Source organism: Silene latifolia, chromosome 9, assembly GCF_048544455.1.
Source record: "Silene latifolia isolate original U9 population chromosome 9, ASM4854445v1, whole genome shotgun sequence".
NCBI classification, from domain to species: domain Eukaryota; kingdom Viridiplantae; phylum Streptophyta; class Magnoliopsida; order Caryophyllales; family Caryophyllaceae; genus Silene; species Silene latifolia.
This window is the reverse complement of record NC_133534.1, coordinates 124,575,908-124,593,662: the sequence shown is the minus strand read 5'-3', so window position 1 is coordinate 124,593,662 and position 17,755 is coordinate 124,575,908. Positions and strand designations below refer to the sequence as shown.

Genomic DNA, 17,755 nt, shown 5'->3' with positions numbered 1-17,755 from the left:
TATTATTATTATTGTTATTATTATTATTATTATTATTATTATTATTATTATTATTATTATTATTATTATTATTACTACTACTTCTACTATTACTATTACTATTACTATTACTATTACTATTACTATTACTATTACTATTACTATTACTATTACTATTACTATTACTATTATTATTATTATTAGAGTAAATTAAAACTTACTCCCTTTTAAAATCATGTTTTTTTAAATTACTCATGTGAAGGGGATTTTTGTGGGAAGGGAGAAAGGCTTTTTTTTTTTTTTTTTTTTTTTTTTTTTTTTTTTTTTTTTTTTTTGTGAGGAAAGGGGATGTTTTTTTTTTAAGTTTGTATGGGTTGTTGTTTTTGTGTGCCGGGATGGTTGTGTCCTTCTTGTGTAAGAGAGGACTGACTACGTATTCACCTGAAGAGGCGAAATCAAACCATACTCGTAGTTCAGGTGTCTTGTTTGAGTTGGGTGCGTATTTTTGTTTGGATGTTGTGGTTATATCCTTCTTGCGTAAGAAAGGGCTGCCTACGTATTCACCTGAAGAGGGGAATTCAAACCATGCTCGTAGTTCAGGTGTTTTGTTTAAGTGCAAATGGATGGTGCCCTTGATAGATCAAAGGCTGCTGGAAATATGACAAAGTGCCATAACTTCGACTCGATTATACATGCAATTTCAAACCAGAACTTTTGAGGAATTGACTTGAAAGGGGGATTGCGGTCACTAGTCGCGAAACTAGGGAAAGGTTTTTGGTTACTGGTGCTAAGTTTCAAAAGGGTAGTATTTCTTGAATTGCTCTAGGTTGGTTGGGTTTGTGATGCCTTCCCCGTCTAGGTCACTCAATCTTACTACGCCCCCCGAAAGTAATTCTTGAACAGGTATGGCCCCGCCAAATTGGGCTTGAATTTCGCCCTCGGATCGACGGGTAATGGTGCTCAAACCGACTTGAGGACCAAGTCGCCTTCTTTGATGTTTCTGGGTTTGAGTTTTTCGTTGAATGTCCGGTGTATACGTCGTTGGCATAGTTGGACATTGTGCAAGGCGTTGAGTCGCCGTTCATCTAGGAGGGTGAGTTGGTCGAACCTTCGGCGGGTCCATTCTGCCTCAGGGACTTAACTTTCTAGTAGGATGTGTAGAGATGGGACTTCGAACTCCACTGGTTGTACTGCCTCCATACCGTATGCTAGGTAGAAGGGTGTTGCTCCTGTTGGTGTTCGAATGGAGGTTCGGTATCCCCAAATTGCGGATGGGAGTTTGCTCGGCCAATCGCTGTAATTATCCTGCATCTTTTTGATGACGGTGACGAGTGTTTTGTTTGTTGCCTCTACCGCTCCGTTAGTTTGGGGATGTTAAGGGGATAAAAGGTGTCGCTTGATTTTTATTTGTCCAACAACGCTTATGTTGGACCATATAATTATATGATATGTTTTGATAATGACAAGTATATCTTATATATATATATATATATATATATATATATATATATATATAGGAATAGGATCATGTGAGGATACACTATCTTTTTGAGGATTGAGGATTTCGTTACAATATCATAGGTTCTTCAATACAATATCACAGGTTATTCGATAAATATCACACAAAAAAACCCGTGTGCAAAAAAAAAAAAATTAAATTTTTTTTTTTTCAATTTTTTTTTTTGACAAAGGTCAGATTTTTCGTGATATTGTATTGAAGAACCTGTGATATTGTATTCACTAATCCTCAATCCTCAAATATTTAGGAGTTCTCGCCGGATCCCGACTATATATATATATATATATATATATATATATATATATATATAGGAGTTCTAATGAGTCCAACATGTGTCATTGAGTCCATAAGTCCCTCTAAGGGCCATTGGATGGACTCGATGAATGGTTGAGATGAATTTGATTAAGAGCTATTAAAAAGAAAAGGTAAAAAATGTGGATGGTTGGATTGAGATGGGTGGTTGAGATTGAAAATTACCCAAAAAAAATACCACTAATTAAATTTCTATACACTAATTAATTTTTCTTTCTCCCTCTAGCCCCTAATTAATCAGTTTTGAGTTTCAGATTTCAGAAGTGTAAATGTAATGTTGTATGAGTTTTACAAGTGTAAATGTGATGTTTTACGAGTGTAAATGTAACATTTTAAGAGTGTGAATTTGATTTTTTGTGACGGAAATTTTGAATTTATATAATTTTAACATTTTACAAGTGTAAATGTAATGTTTTACGAGTGTAAATGTAAAATTTTAAGAGTGTAGATTTGATTTTTTGTGACGGAAATTTTGAATTTATATAATTTTAACATTTTACAAGTGTAAATTTGATGTTTTACGAGTGTAAATGTAACATTTTAAGAGTGTAAATTTGTTTTTTTGTGACGGAAATTTTGAATTTATATAATTTTAACATTTTACAAGTGTAAATGTGATGTTTTACGAGTGTAAATGTAACATTTTAAGAGTGTAAATTTGATTTTTTGTGACGGAAATTTTGAATTTATATAATTTTAACATATTACAAGTGTAAATTTGATGTTTAACGAGTGTAAATGTAACATTTTAAGAGTGTAAATTTAATTTTTTGTGACGGAAATTTTGAATTTATATAATTTTAACATTTTACAAGTGTAAATGTGATGTTTTCCGAGTGTAAATGTAACATTTTAAGAGTGTAAATTTGATTTTTTGTGACGGAAATTTTGAATTTATATAATTTTAACATATTACAAGTGTAAATTTGATGTTTAACGAGTGTAAATGTAACATTTTAAGAGTGTAAATTTAATTTTTTGTGACGGAAATTTTGAATTTATATAATTTTAACATTTTACAAGTGTAAATGTGATGTTTTCCGAGTGTAAATGTAACATTTTAAGAGTGTAAATTTGATTTTTTGTGACGGAAATTTTGAATTTATATAATTTTAACATTTTACAAGTGTAAATGTGATGTTTTTCGAGTGTAAATGTAGTATTTTAAGTGTAAATTTAAAGGTTTAAGAGTGTAAATTTGGTCCTTTGAGTGTAACTTTGGTCCTTTAAGTGTGACTTTGGTCCTTTATAAGTGTAACTTTGGTCCTTTACGAGTAAATTTTTAGTCCGACTACCAATAAACACCACCACCGACGTCCTCCACCACCAACTCATATCCACAAAAAAAATTAGTACAAATCTATAGAATTTTAACGAGTGTAAATGTACAGATATACGAGTGTAAATGTAAAGAAATATGAGTGTAAATGTAAAAAAATTGAGTGTAAATGTGAAGAAATACGAGTGTAACTGTAAAGAAATATCAGTGTAAATCTGAAAAAATGCGTGTAAATGTAAAGAAATGTGAGTGTAAATGTACAGAAATACGGGTGTAAATGTAAAGAAATATGAGTATAATAAATATATTTAGATCTAAGTATAAAAATCATATGAGGAAATACAACTATAAATTTAAAGAAATATGAGTGTAAATATGAGGAAATACAAGTGTAAATTCAAAGAAATATGAGTGTAAATGTGAGAAAATAAAGTGTAAATTTAAAGAAAAACGAGTGTAAATGTGAGGAAATACAAGTGTAAATTTAAAGAAAAACGAGTGTAACGGTAAAAGAACACAAAAAAACCAGATCTGAAACGACCACAGTCTAACTTTGAGATAATAAAATACAAGTGTAAATCTGAAAACAAAAAATATAACAAGACAAATTTAACAAGACGAGATTTTAAAATATAAAACAAAGCGATATTTAAAATACGAAATCTGAAAAAATATATACTTCCTATTTTCTAGATCTGGGTTTGAATATAAACAAAACTGACTTGAATATAAACAAACACCAACAACAAACTAAAACACCATCTTTTTATATTATTATAAAACCATAAAAAAAAAACCCAAAAAATCACACGGCAAGCATTATAAGAATAAAAAAAAAACAAATTAAAACAACAACATCAGCCAACGACATCAACATTAGAAAATCAACCAACAATAGCACCAACCATCACCATCCTCTATATTTTTTTAAAAACCAGATCTAATGTCCGGTGGATGGCGGCAACGGCGACGTGGTGGTCGTGGAGTTGTTGGGGTGGTGGTGAAATTGTTGTTGTCGAGGTTTGTCCCTTTTTTTTCAGATCTGGAGTTGTTGGGGTGGTGCGTGGTAAAATGGGTGTCGGTGTTGGGTTGTGGCGGTGGTGGGGATCTCGCGGGGGCAGCGTCATTGTGAATGTGGGTGATGGAGTGGTGGTGGTGGAGGCGCAGTAGTGGAGGAAAAGAAAGGAGGGTGGTCGTGTGGTGGTGGTGTGTTGGAGGCGTGAGTGGTGTTGGTGGGATGTGTGGTGGAGATGGCGGTAGAAAGAGAGGTTTTGTGGGTGTGGGTGGTGGAGGTGGCGGCGCAGTAGTGGAGTAAATGGCAGGAGCAGATCTGGTTGTTGGGGAGTGGTGGTGGACGGGTGGTGGTGGTGTTGTGGTCGCGGTTTTTTTTTTGTTGGTGGTGGTGGCGGCGGTGGGGCTGCGAGTTGTTGGTGGCGGCAGTAGTCGGGTTTGGGCGGTGGTGGGTGCGTGAGGAAGAGAGGTGTGTTTTTTTGGTTTTTTTGTTTTTTTAGAGAGATGAAAGGAATGGTAATTGTGTGGGATGAGAGAGAAGTGAGTGGAAAATAAATGTTATATAGTAAAATTAGTTGTTGATTAGTGAAGGTAGTGAGGGAAAGTGTTTAATTAGTATTGATCCCCTACTTTTTGCACTAATCCCTTGTTTTTCCTCTTCAATCTCAACCTTTCATCTCATCTTTTCAATGGCCCTAAAGAGGACTTATGGACTCAATGAATATTGGTGGACTCATTAGATCTCATTTATATATATATATATATATATATATATATATATATATATATATATATATATATATATATATAGAGAGAGAGAGAGAGAGAGAGAGAGAGAGAAGAAGGATCAAGTGAGTCCACCTTAAGTCATTAAGTCCATAAGTCCCATAAGTCCCATTTAGAGCCCTTAGATTATGAGGATGAATGGCTAAGATTACACCAAAAAAGCAACTTATAACATTATAATAATATGTAGACTAATTACCTCTCTCCTTAGGGTGTTAGACTTACTGTTTACATTCTGCATGTATGTTCCTCCATCAGTCACTTGCACGTTATTCAACTTCCCTCCACTATCTAAGACAACTGCTCTCATAATTTCAAAAAACCGTCCTTCCTTATTCCTGTCTTTCATCTCACATTTGTTCATTTCTTTTCTACATATCCTCTTCCTTACCAAATACAACAAATCCATTTTCTTCTCTATATTTTATCGCATTCAAACCCTTGTAGTTCCTATCTTTGTTTCTTTACCTCACTTTGAAGGTAATTCATTGATCATCCTTTATTCTTTTCTTTGTTGTAATTTTTTAAATTTGCAAATTATCCTTGAGTCGTAATTGTTATATTGGGGTTATTTCATTTTTGTATTTTGTTATTTATGAGTTTATGATTTTATTCCGTGTTTCAATTTATGTGATTTTTATTATATTTGATTATCCATAAACATTTTGATTCATTAGCATGTTTGAATTTAATTCTAAGTGGGTAGTGTAAATATTATAGTCTTTGAATTGCTAATTAAATTGATAGTGTAAATCTGAACTGATGGGTAGTGTCAATGTATTTGTTAGGGTTTTAATCGAGCCTGTTTTTGGGGATTGTAAATGTGATGTAATTGGGACTGTGAATGTGAGGACATCCCAAGTGTAAATGTGCACCAAAAAAAAGTGTAAATGTGAACAAATAGAAAGTGTAAATGTGAATATAGGAGAAGTGTAAATGTGAATAAATAAAGTGTAAATCTGACCCAATTGGAAGTGTAAATGTGAAGATATTCAAAGTGTAAATGTGAGGATAGAGTAAGTGTAAATGTGAGCACTAAAACTGTAAATCTGACTAAAATGGAAGTGTAGATGTGAAGATAATGGAAGTGTAAATGTGAGTGTAGGAGAAGTGTAAATGTGAACAAATAAAGGGTAAATGTGAAGATACTGGAAGTGTAAATGTGAGGATAGCAGAAGTGTAAATGTGAACAAATAAAGTGTAAATCTGTCTAAATTGGAAGTGTAAATGTGAAGATAATGGAAGTGTAAATGTGAGGGTAGGAGAAGTGTAAATGTGAACAAATAAAGGGTAAATCTGACTAAATTGGAAGTGTAAATGTGAAGATACTGGAAGTGTAAATGTGAGGATAGGAGAAGTGTAAATGTGAACAAATAAAGTCTAAATCTGACTAAATTGGAAGTGTAAATGTGAAGATACTGGAAGTGTAAATGTGAGGATAGGAGAAGTGTAAATGTGAACAAATAAAGTCTAAATCTGACTAAATTGGAAGTGTAAATGTGAAGATAATGGCAGTGTAAATGTGAGGGTAGGAGAATTGTAAATGTGAACAAATAAAGGGTAAATCTGACTAAATTGGAAGTGTAAATGTGAAGATAATGGAAGTGTAAATGTGAGTGTAGGAGAAGTGTAAATGTGAAAAAATAAAGGGTAAATCTGACTAAATTGGAAGTGTAAATGTGAAGATACTGGAAGTGTAAATGTGAGCTAGGAGAAGTGTAAATGTGAACAAAAAAGTGTAAATCTGACTAAATTGGATGTGTAAATGTGAAGATACTGGAAGTGTAAATGTGAGGATAGAGTAAGTGTAAATGTAAATGTGTAGACTGTTATAGGTTGACTGATATTGTGCATTTCTTATGTACTTTTTTTTCCTGATACAGATGGTATCTGATGGAGAACTACCTGAAAGCGAAGAACAACCACAAGTTACCCCTACTGTTTCCGTTAAGTGTCGCCCCAACAGGCTTCACAAGCTTATTAGTAAGCTTAACATTGCTCAACGAGCCGCTGTACAGAGGATTGGATTTGGGGGGCTGCTTCATCTTAAACTCGGAACTTTCCCGCTTTCACATGTTCCTGAATTTCTTGAGACTTTCAGCGATGGTTCTTATGTTTTCAGGGCGTCAGAGTTGAAGGAGTTTATGGTTACTAAGTATGATGTTTATGACTGTTTCATGTTACCTGTTGGTGAGAGAGAGATGGAAATAGTACCTACTGGACATATGCCTGGTGCTAAAGATGAAAAATATGTGCGCATAAAACAACTGTGGCGCAAAAAGTTCAAAGTGAAATCAAATTCTGATTCTATTCCTTTAGGAGACGTCTTCAATTATATTGAGTCAGAGCAATTCAAAGATGGAGGTGATGAATTCTGCCGCCTATTTGTGCTTCTTAGCATTTCATCATTCCTTGCGCCGACATTAAACAACGGCATTGAAATCAAACTTTTGAAAGTGGTTGAAGATGTGAGTGCCATACCGGAGTATGATTGGTGCTCGTATGTATTAGAATGTTTAGCTAATGCTGCAGCCGAGGCTCGCAGCGTGTAGTCACATCTGCTTGGTTGTATCCCTTTCCTTATGATTACTTATTTTCAGCGGTATGATTACCGTGGTATGAGTTGCCCAGATAGCCTTCCAGTTATTCAGCATTGGGATCTGAAAACTCTATCGAAGAGGTTAAAGGATGAGCTGGACGTGGGTCCATTGGGTCGACTAACTTTGTCGTAGATGAAGTACCCGCGATGTCAAAACAAGACCCCTGATGAGAAGGACACTGGTAATACGATGTTGGCTATAGCTGGCGCGCCCAAGGCGCCATTGGCAAGCCCTACGCCTCTTCTGATTTCAACGTCGGGTACATCACCCGATAAGAAGTTTATTCGATTGAACTCCCCCCCCCCCCCCCCCCAGTGTTGAAGATGACGATGAGTTGAAAGCTAGGGCTGTAGATGTAAGATTTATGTTATGAATGTTTTAATTAATCGCATATTTTTTTAATATATATAAATATATATAAATATATATATATATATATATATATATATATATATATATATTGAGCAGGTATATTTTGTGTATCTAGACTCTTAAATCTTTTTTTGTTACCAACTGTAGGGTGTACACGAGCTGTACTTGAAGATTCAAAGGAACATTGTGGCCTTCTATTCCTGGTATACGGATGCAGCTGCAATGCTTAAGAATTTAACAACAGGTGCTACTTCTTCAACTGATCTTGTTCCGTCACAAGCGACGCAAGCTTTTTTTGAAGGTGCAAAGGTGAAGGAATATGTTGAAGAAGTTGGAAATTTAGCTTCCCAAATGAAGAAGTATAATGATAACGCTCCCTCATTGTCAGATGTTGGGAAGGTGGCCAAGAAAAAACAAAGGCAAGCAAGAAAAAAAGACCAAGGTTCCTAAGTTCGAGTTTACGCCTCTTTGTAGAGCCCGTATCACTTGCGAGAAGATTCGATTTGGGTGATAAAGCGGTGATGTGGCGATGTCACGGGTAATGGAGACCGCTGATTTCTACAACACCGCTGGACTTAACGAAGCCTGTCGACGAGAGGAAGAGGAATGTGGGCTAGATTTAACCGACGACTTGACTCAATTAACGGATCGGCAGATTCTAGAGAAAATTTATAGCCCGGATGAAGTTAAAGAAGCTTACACAAAGCCCTCATTGAACGAGGAGCAGGAAAGTTTGGGAGGGGAAGTGCCTGACACTAGTGGTGCCCCTGAGAAAGCTAAACATGTTGTTGAGAAGTGTAAGTCAGAAGCAACGAATAAGGTTGATGCGGATGTGGTAGGTCAGTCAACTGAAGATGGTTCATCTTCAGTTCAACTAAAATTTATTTGGACTGCTGATATTGAGAACGCACTGCAAGGTTTGACAGATATAGGTGATGGTGGTGGTGAAGCGGCAGAGGGCTGCGTACGAGATAGGTGAGGATGAGATTGTGCGGGGTATGGATATGGAGTCGGCTCAAGAACAGGGGGCCTCATTCGGTGAAAGGGAGGCGTCTTATTCAAAAGTAGCGAACAAGGTGGATGCGGATGTGGTAGTCCCGTCAATTGAAGATGGTTCATCTTCATTTCAGTTGAAATTTATAGCGACATCTGATATTGATAACGCGCTGAAAAAGTTGTCAGACAGCGGTGACAGTGAAGTGGCACAGGGTGGTGCACCAAGAGAACAGGACGAGGCTGTGCAGGGAATGGATATAGAGCCGCCTCAAGATCAGGGGCGCCGCCGTGGGCCCGAATCACTGGTGGTTGGACTAGTGCCTGGAGTGGATGTGGATGTTAGCGATGCACCGACAGACCAGGATGAGGCTGTGCAGGGCATGGACATGGAGCCGCCCCAAGATCAGGGGCCCTGCCGTGGGCCCAAACCACTGGTGGTTGGACTAGTGCCTGGTGAGGCTGTGGATGTTAGCGGTGCACCGGGAGTGGAACAGCCCGTTGACCGACCCCAAGTTAGTGGTACGAAAGTACCGGATGGTGAGCCTGGCGTTGTTTCGACCACAGTCCGTGAAGATGCATCGCAAGAACCCGGTTGTCCTGGTTCATTTCAGAATGATGACAAGCCCATGGATGTTGTAGAGGGAGCATATAAGGTGGTTGTTGAAGCACCCTCCTCTGAGTTTAAGTTGCCGGAATTTCAGTGTACGTTTATATCTACTGCAGAGCTAGCTGAGGCATTTAAGGGGGTTCCAGGTGAGGATTTTGGAACAACTAATGTTGCAGGCCCCTCTGAACCAGCCGTTCCTGCAGATGGTCGGGAAATTTATGTCCCCCGGAGTAATATGGATCACCACCCTTTCCTATTTTATTCATCTGAGCCCTTACAGTGCATGGAAGTGGTCCCTGAGAATCTGACTTGCACCATGGATTGTGAGGAACCCATGCCTGAGCAGGGCTTTGTTACTGTAGACCTGCAGCTGAATAAGAAATTATTTAGGGGTGTTTTTAAGGAAAGGAAATACGTTCTGGACTACGTATTTAACAAATCAGAAGCTTGGTTGAAAGGGTGAGTCGATTAATTTCTATGTCAAACATATTAATACTTATATGTTGTCGTAATCATGTTCGCCTTATATAATTTTTTCTTTTTTTGTAGGGAAGAATTGACAGTATTTTCAGACTTTTTCTTCGTGTCACGGGAAGACATGTTAACCCTTGAACCTGGACAGGAAGTTATGTCTTCTGTAATTGATTGTTGGTGCCTACTAATCAATAAGATGATGTATGACCAAACTGCACCAGTTGCATCCTCTCGTTGTTTCTTCGGGCTTAGTCACACCGTACTTGTCCTATCCTCACTCAATGCAATTTTTATAGTTCCAATTTAATTGTAACGTAAGTGTCTAATTTTAATAGCGCTGCCCTTCGTTTGAACATAGTGTTGCGCTGGATATTTGGAAAGCCAAGAAGAAAGGAATTGTTCTTGACAAAAAGGACGAAATCTGGGCTGGGTGGGATGCTTGGATTCAATCCGTTTGTCTCCATTTCAACTTGGATCTGATATGGTAAGTGTAAATGTGACCTATTGTGAAGTGTAAATGTAATCACACAGAAAGTGTAAATGTCATCACACCGAAAGTGTATATGTGATTTTCACAGAAAGTGTAAATTCCTGGATGTGATTAAGAAGAAAGTGTAAATGTCATGAAATATGAAGTGTAAATGTGATACATAGTTAAGTGTAAATGTCATGATGTATAGTGTAAATGTGATTATATAGAAAGTGTAAATGTGATGACATAGGGAGTGTAAAGGTGACTAAATAGGAAGTGTAAATGTCAGCACATATAAAGTGTAAATGTGAATATATGTAAAGTTTAAATGTCATGACATATGAAGTGTAAACGTGAGACATAGTGAACTGTAAATGTCGTTAGATATTGTGAAGTGTAAATGTAATGAAATATGAAGTGTAAATGTGATACATAGTGTAGTGTAAATGCCATGATGTATAGTGTAAATGTGATTATATAGAAAGTGTAAATGTGATGACATAGGGAGTGTAAAGGTGACTAAATAGGAAGTGTAAATGTCAGCACATATAAAGTGTAAATGTGAATATATGGAAAGTGTAAATGTCATGACATAGGAAGTGTAAATGTGAGATATAATGAAGTGTAAATGTCATGATGTATAGTGTAAATGTGATTATATAGAAAGTGTAAATGTCATGACATAGGGAGTGTAAAGGTGACTAAATATGAAGTGTAAATGTCATGACATATAAAGTGTAAATGTGAATATCTGGAAAGTGTAAATGTCATGACACAGGGACTGTAAATGTGACGAATTATTGAAAGTGTAAATGTGAAAATTTACTGAGTGTATCTTTTATGTCTTTGTTGTCACATCCGCCAGGTCTTCATCCCGATCTTATCTAGCAATAATGATCATTACAGCTGTGCATGCATAAACTTTGTATCTGAGCAGATAGAGTATTTGGACAACCGTCGCTACGACGATGATTTTGAGAAGCTTCCATATTTTGGAATTTCGCGTATTGCGGTAATAATTTTAAATAGCATACCTTAATTTGTTCTTTAGTATATATGTATTCTGGAATTGTAAACACTGTTTTTAAATTGACTATTTTTTTGAAATCCCTTTTACAGTGTGATTTAATGGGCGAGTATCTGGAGTCTAAAGGGTTGGTCAGAGGTTCAAAGGTCGCCGGGTTTAAATTTGTCAATGTCGAATTTAAATGGCAAGGTACGGGGTATTCTGCGTTTGATTGCGGGGTGTACATGATGATACACATGCTGCTTTTCAATGGGAAGCTTTTTGACTGCGCCTTAGGTGAGATGGATGTTATCAACCTCATCCGGGCTGAAGTGGTGTCGATCCTTATCCTGAGTGACCATAACAAAGTCAGGGAGAGCGTTCGCGCACGGATAACCCAATTCATGGAAAAGTATGGTCAAGGTCTGAATTCGGTCTCCAATGTTGCACAGAAGCGGAGTCTGGACGATGAGGAAGAGATTACGTACAGTAAACGTCCCCGTGTTGCAGGCCCACCCCCTAAACGCGTAGAAGGAAGCCCTGTGGTCAATCCTGTAGCCATACAGGCGGAAAGCAGCCCTGTTGTTGTTCAAGCGTCAGTGCAGTCTTCAGGTAGCCAACCTTTGTTAGCCATAACGAGCCGTCCCCGGGGCGGGGGGGATGGCTTGGGATGCTCAATTGACTGTGGGACTGCTGGTACGCAGACTCTTGTTGTTTCGACCTTCTTACGGAACAATTAAAGCTTGGTCAGGGGTGTTCGATCACGTCGAAAGCATGCGGTGGACTATTGCTTGTTAGACGACTACAACTATGAAAATTCGTTAGTATCTGCCAGACTCTTATAACAGGGCCAATTAGTTACGATATTTAATTTGTAACTACTTCTCAATTTCTTACTATTATACGTGTGTTTCATTGCGGCGAATCAATCTCTTGGTACAAGAGGGCATGCCGCGCTGCGCCGGTCCGACATCATGACCATGCTTCCCGAGGTTGTAATGTCGCCTTGTTGTCATTGAGTCCCGGGTCTTTTTGCTTTGAACCATTTGGAGTCTGCTGAATACTTACTTCCTAGGATGGCCTTCTTTGGGATACGTCATATGGTACCCCCCCCCCCCCCCACAAAGCCTAAAAGTTATACATTAGTTTTTACTTTTATTATGTAGGCTCACTCACTTCTCCGGACAGAATGTATCATGCGACTTTGATATACGTGAAGCGTGCTCACAGTCTAATGACATCACTGATCGGTTGTATCACATTTGGGATACCTTCATCCAGGACTGTGATAAAACTTTCAACCTGAATGCCGAGTTTATCTTCGTACCTGTCAACATTGGTGGGCACTTTGCATGCGTATGTATAAATTTTGGACAACAAACTGTTGATCTCCTTGACTACCAACATCATGCCAACTGGGATCAGTCTGAAATGTGCAATGTTACTCGCCAAGTGGTAAGTCTGATGCCAATAAATCATTTTCGAAGAGATGAACAATAGATGGTTTATTTAATTGTTAGTGCTTTAATGGCAGGCATCAACTGTTAGCGATTATTTGGATGTCAGAACGGACAGGGGATATGAGATTACTAGCTTTGAGCATCGGCAAATCCCGTTCAGGCGCCAAACACCCCTTCCTAACATAACAGAATCAGGGATTTCCTGTATGATGTATATGCTGATGTACGAGGGTCAACCTTTTGAGCATCCAGACTTGGAGAGGAAGAGGAATCAACGGTACTTGGTAGTCGAGTTGGTGGCGACGCTTGTTCTAGCTGACATAAATGTCAACAGAGACATTTTTGAAGCAAAGTTGAATGGGTTTATCGCTGGAAAGGAAGATTTATGGGCCAAGTTACAAAAGAAGCGCAAAATTAAGGCTGTGTTATCGAAAAAGTGAACAATTTGTGGACATATTTTTTTTTGAAATGTATTTTGTTTGGCAATCTTGAACTTAGAAAAGAATGTTTTGTACTTTGGTTGGCAATGTTTGCAAGTGTAATCATTACAGTAATGAAGTGTAATGTTAAATTACACTAATGAAGTGTAATGGTTGACTATTTTTTGGCAGTTATAATCATAGTTTTTTCAAAGTGTAAATGTGACTAAATTGCAAGTGTAACTGTTAACACACTTGTAATTTAGTCACATTTACACTTTAAGTGTAACTGTTAACACACTTAAAGTGTAAATGTTAACAATGAAATTGAAGAATTTCTTCAAAGTGTAAATGTGACTAAATTGCAAGTGTAACTGTTAACACAGTTGCAATTTAGCCACATTTACACTTTAAGTGTAACTGTTAACACACTTAAAGTGTAAATGTTAACACTGTCAGTGTCAACTTTATCATACTGAAAGTGTGAATGTAAACACACTGAAATTAAATTGAATTTCAGTGTTAATGTGGTAACATGGGAAGTGTAAATGTGGTGACAGCCCAAGTGTAAATGTGAACCCAAAAAAAGTGTAAATGTGAACAAATAGAAAGTGTAAATGTGAATATAGGTGAAGTGTAAATGTGAACAAATAAAGTGTAAATCTGACTAAATTGGAAGTGTAAATGTGAAGATATTCAAAGTGTAAATGTGAGGATAGAGTATGTGTAAATGTGAAGATACTGGAAGTGTAAATGTGCTTTGACATGGCAAGTGTAAATGTTAACACCGCTTATTTGAAAATAAGTGTAATCACTTGAAATAACTTAAGTAATCCAAAATAAGTTCAAGTAACACAATGTTTGTCTATCTAATAAAACAGAGAGATTTTGGTCTTATGACAGTGTAACTCTAACGTTGGTGTTACTAAAAGTTACACCAACTGCAGTTCAAAGTTACGCTGCCATGAGACCAATTCCTAATCGCCCGCTCCAGTTATAGCACATCAAAGTTTTAAGTTACACACTCAAAATATATAGAGCAACACTTGTCACTGATCTGACGTCTATTCTTGTTCTGATTCCAGCTCTTCCTCCTCATCTCCTTCATCCTCTTCTGGTTCAGACGACCCTTCGCACAATGGCGTGTGTCTTTGAGAAGGGTTAGGGCGCTTTCTCTTGTCGTGATTTGTCATTCTCTTGCAATTCTTACAGTTACGTTTGGGTTTCCTAGCCAACACCATTGCTTTTGTTTTGGCTGACAACAATCTTTTTCCGGTCCCCTTGTTTTTCGAATTCTTTGGTGGCAATATCGTCACTACCTCACATGCCGTACAATTAAGAAATTTCTCCATTTGTTGATTTTTATTCAACACTTCCCCTAATGGTGACAGGGACTATTTAAATGATCTAATTACAGCGGAAAAGCTGTCAACATCAGCTACTCCTTTTTCTCGAAGGAGCCCTACAGCTTCATGAACTTCTGACCACATTATTGACATTGCAATTTGTTTTTCATCGATGACTTGCATGTTTTCTGTCCCTTCACCATTAGTATTGAAAATCCTTAATCGGAGATACTCTTTCATCCATCTATTTACAACATAATCTTCTAGTATAGTCTTTATCCCACTTGCTGAAAAAATCCATATTATATGGCGGCATAGGATTCCGGTTCTTTCAAACATCGTACAACTGCAGCTTGCTTTACGTGTACCTGTGTCATCAAATAAAGCTAGAATGTAAGTGTGAACGTTAAAACTAGTGTCACTGATGTAAAGTGTAAATGTCATGAATTGTAAAGTGTAAATGTTAAGTTATTAGAAGTGTAAATGTATACTAATAGGAAGTGTAAATGTCATGAACTGTAAAGTGTAAATGTTAAGTTATTAGAAGTGTAAAAGGTAAGTTATAGGAATTTAAATGAGATAAAAACAGAAAGTGTAAATGTCATATGATGTAAAGTGTAAATGTCATGAATTGTAAAGTGTAAATGCTAAGTAATTAGAAGTGTAAATGTAAACTAATAGGAAGTGTAAATGACATGAACTGTAAAGTGTAAATGTCATTAAGTGGAAAAGTGTAAATGTTAAGGTATAGGAAGTGTAATTGTCATATGATGTAAAGTGTAAATGTCATCAATTGTAAAGTGTAAATGTTAAGGTACAAGAAGTGTAAATGTCATATGATGTAAAGTGTAAATGTCATGAACTGTAAAGTGTAAATGTTAAGGTATTAGAAGTGTAAATGTTAAGTTATAGGGATTTAAATGTGTAAATGTCATATGATGTAAAGTGTAAATGTCATGAAATGTAGTGTAAATGTCATTAAGTGGAAAAGTGTAAATGTTAAGATATAGGAAGTGTAAATGTCATATGATGTAAAGTGTAAATGTCATCAACTGTAAAGTGTAAATGTTAAGTTATTAGAAGTGTAAATGTAAACTAATAGGAAGTGTAAATGTCAGGAACTGTAAAGTGTAAATGTTAAGTTATTAGAAGTGTAAATTTTAAGTTATAGGAATTTAAATGAGATAAAAACAGAAAGTGTAAATGTCATAGGAAGTGTAAACTACCTAGACTGTATGCAACTTCAAAATTCTTCTTTCTGGATGAATCTTTGACAGTAGTTACCTCTAGCTCGCCTCTCTCAGTGAAACCTCCTGGTCTACATGTATCAATTGAGAAGATGGCTTCTTGTTTGAATTTGTGGAAAGCTGAATAGGTGTACACCTTTGCAGCATGAATCTCTAATGCCAGATGTGTTGACGCCGTTGCGGACGAGTGCTTATCCATGTTTTCAAGCTGCTTCTGTGTATGTCTTTGTTGGTCCATAGCGCTCTCAAAACGCATCCAAAACTCAACCAATGTTCCTGACTTGTGCTCAAACCTCTTGAAAAAGCTATTTTCGCTCTCTGATCTTTGAGTCGTCCTCATAATCGACGCCATCCTCAAGTCTCTGCAATGCGCCATCACCCACTGTCCCCTTATAGCATATGTATTTGCAAACCAATCATTTACGCCAACACCATAATCTTCAATTATTTGCTCCCAGATACCATCAAATTCTGCTGCCTCAAGCTCATCGTCCCATATAATGTCATTAATTTTACACATGAACTCATTATAATCACTCCTCGAGACGCCAAACTTACTGGGCATTTTGTTCATTATATGCCACATACGGAACCGATGGCGCGCTGTCTTGAAAACAAGAGGGACAGATTTGATAATACCTGGGTCCTGATCTGTAATTATGTACTCGGGTTCCTTACCCCCCATTGCTTGTAAAAACCGGCTGAAAACCTAATTAAACGACTCATAATCTTCCCTTGCAATTAGAGCCCCACAGAACGTCACAGATCGTTTATGGTGGTCAACACCTGTGAATGGTGTGAATACCATAGAATACTTATTGGTGGAGTAAGTTGGGTCGAATGACACCGCATCACCAAAAATTTTGTAATTATCTCGGGCGGTATCGTCCGCCCATATGGCCCTACGTAGGCTGCCATCATCGTCAAGGTCATAGTCAAAGTAGAAACCTATTCTTGTTTCAGTCATTTCCTTGAAATGGTCAACAAACAACTGACCATCCCGTTCGTGAATGAAACATTTAACATCCCTATGGAAGTTCTTAAAATCATTTAAGCTTGCTCCAATGTTTTCGTATCCATTCACTTGTTATTTGCGATTCTCGTATGTCTTTGTTGCTCCTATCTTCAAATTGCCAATCAATCATTAACGATATACGTCATATAAATATAACATGAATGGAATTATTTATTTATTATAGAGAGTGATTATGTATTACAAAACCTTGAGTTCGAAACGATTATCATCTTGTGATAATCTGTTATGTTACGCGACAATTTCTGGAACTCTCTGTCCTTAAGTGAGATAAGCTCGTGATTGTGACCCTCGTGGAACCGGTCAATTAATAAAAGACCATTCTTCATATATAGTCGTATCCTCGCTTTACACCCCACTCTAGTGACCCTGAATATCCTCTCGTGACTTCTCCCCAACCAAATTGTCATCCCGATCTTTATCAAGCGTCTTGTGAGCGAAACCTTCTCGATTGCAGACGACGAGCTTTGATTTGATCTCACCGCCACACCATTTTTTTGTTGTGTACCTACGTACATCAAACCCACAAGAAATGGCGTATATCTTATAAAAAGTCACCGCATCCTCAACCCCCCCCCCCAAACTCCTGGCCGATGTACGGTGTAAACCTCTTCTCGACCTCCCTACACAGCTCCTGCCTGTCAGGTTGAACTCCATTCTGTTTTAGCAAGTCTGTAAATGTGCACAGAGTGTAAGTGTAAATGTAAATGTCATCAGATATAAAGTGTAAGTGTAAACGTAACTCGAAGTAAAGTGTAAATGTAAAGGGAATGTTCCATAAATGTAAATATTCCAAAAGTGTAAATGTGCAAATTATGATGTCCCAAAAGTGTAAGT

The 17,755-nt window shown here is 37.1% G+C and overlaps 2 protein-coding genes across 2 annotated transcripts; one reads left to right on the top strand and one right to left on the bottom strand.

Annotated features, from left to right (window-relative positions):
- The first annotated feature begins 11,251 nt into the window (after positions 1-11,251).
- On the top strand, positions 11,252-12,288 carry LOC141598268 (uncharacterized). The gene is made up of 2 exons (XM_074418095.1): positions 11,252-11,419; positions 11,527-12,288. Exon 2 carries the CDS (start codon positions 11,536-11,538, stop codon positions 12,151-12,153), a length of 618 nt encoding a protein of 205 aa, XP_074274196.1. The 5' UTR covers positions 11,252-11,419; positions 11,527-11,535; the 3' UTR covers positions 12,154-12,288.
- Positions 12,289-14,686: 2,398 nt separating this feature from the next.
- On the bottom strand, positions 14,687-16,123 carry LOC141601550 (protein FAR1-RELATED SEQUENCE 6-like). The gene is made up of 2 exons (XM_074421844.1): positions 15,865-16,123; positions 14,687-15,006 (listed from the first exon to the last, which is right to left on the bottom strand). Exons 1-2 carry the CDS (start codon positions 16,121-16,123, stop codon positions 14,687-14,689), a joined length of 579 nt encoding a protein of 192 aa, XP_074277945.1.
- Positions 16,124-17,755: the final 1,632 nt, after the last annotated feature.

Bases quoted from the DNA above. Each gene is read 5' to 3' on its own strand.
- LOC141601550 (XM_074421844.1), bottom strand. From the start codon at position 16,123: ATGGACCAACAAAGACATACACAGAAGCAGCTTGAAAACATGGATAAG. The intron at 15,007-15,864 runs GTAGTTTACACT...TTGATGACACAG, and splicing joins TGAAGTTGCATACAGTCTAG to GTACACGTAAAGCAAGCTGC.
- LOC141598268 (XM_074418095.1), top strand. From the start codon at position 11,536: ATGGGCGAGTATCTGGAGTCTAAAGGGTTGGTCAGAGGTTCAAAGGTC.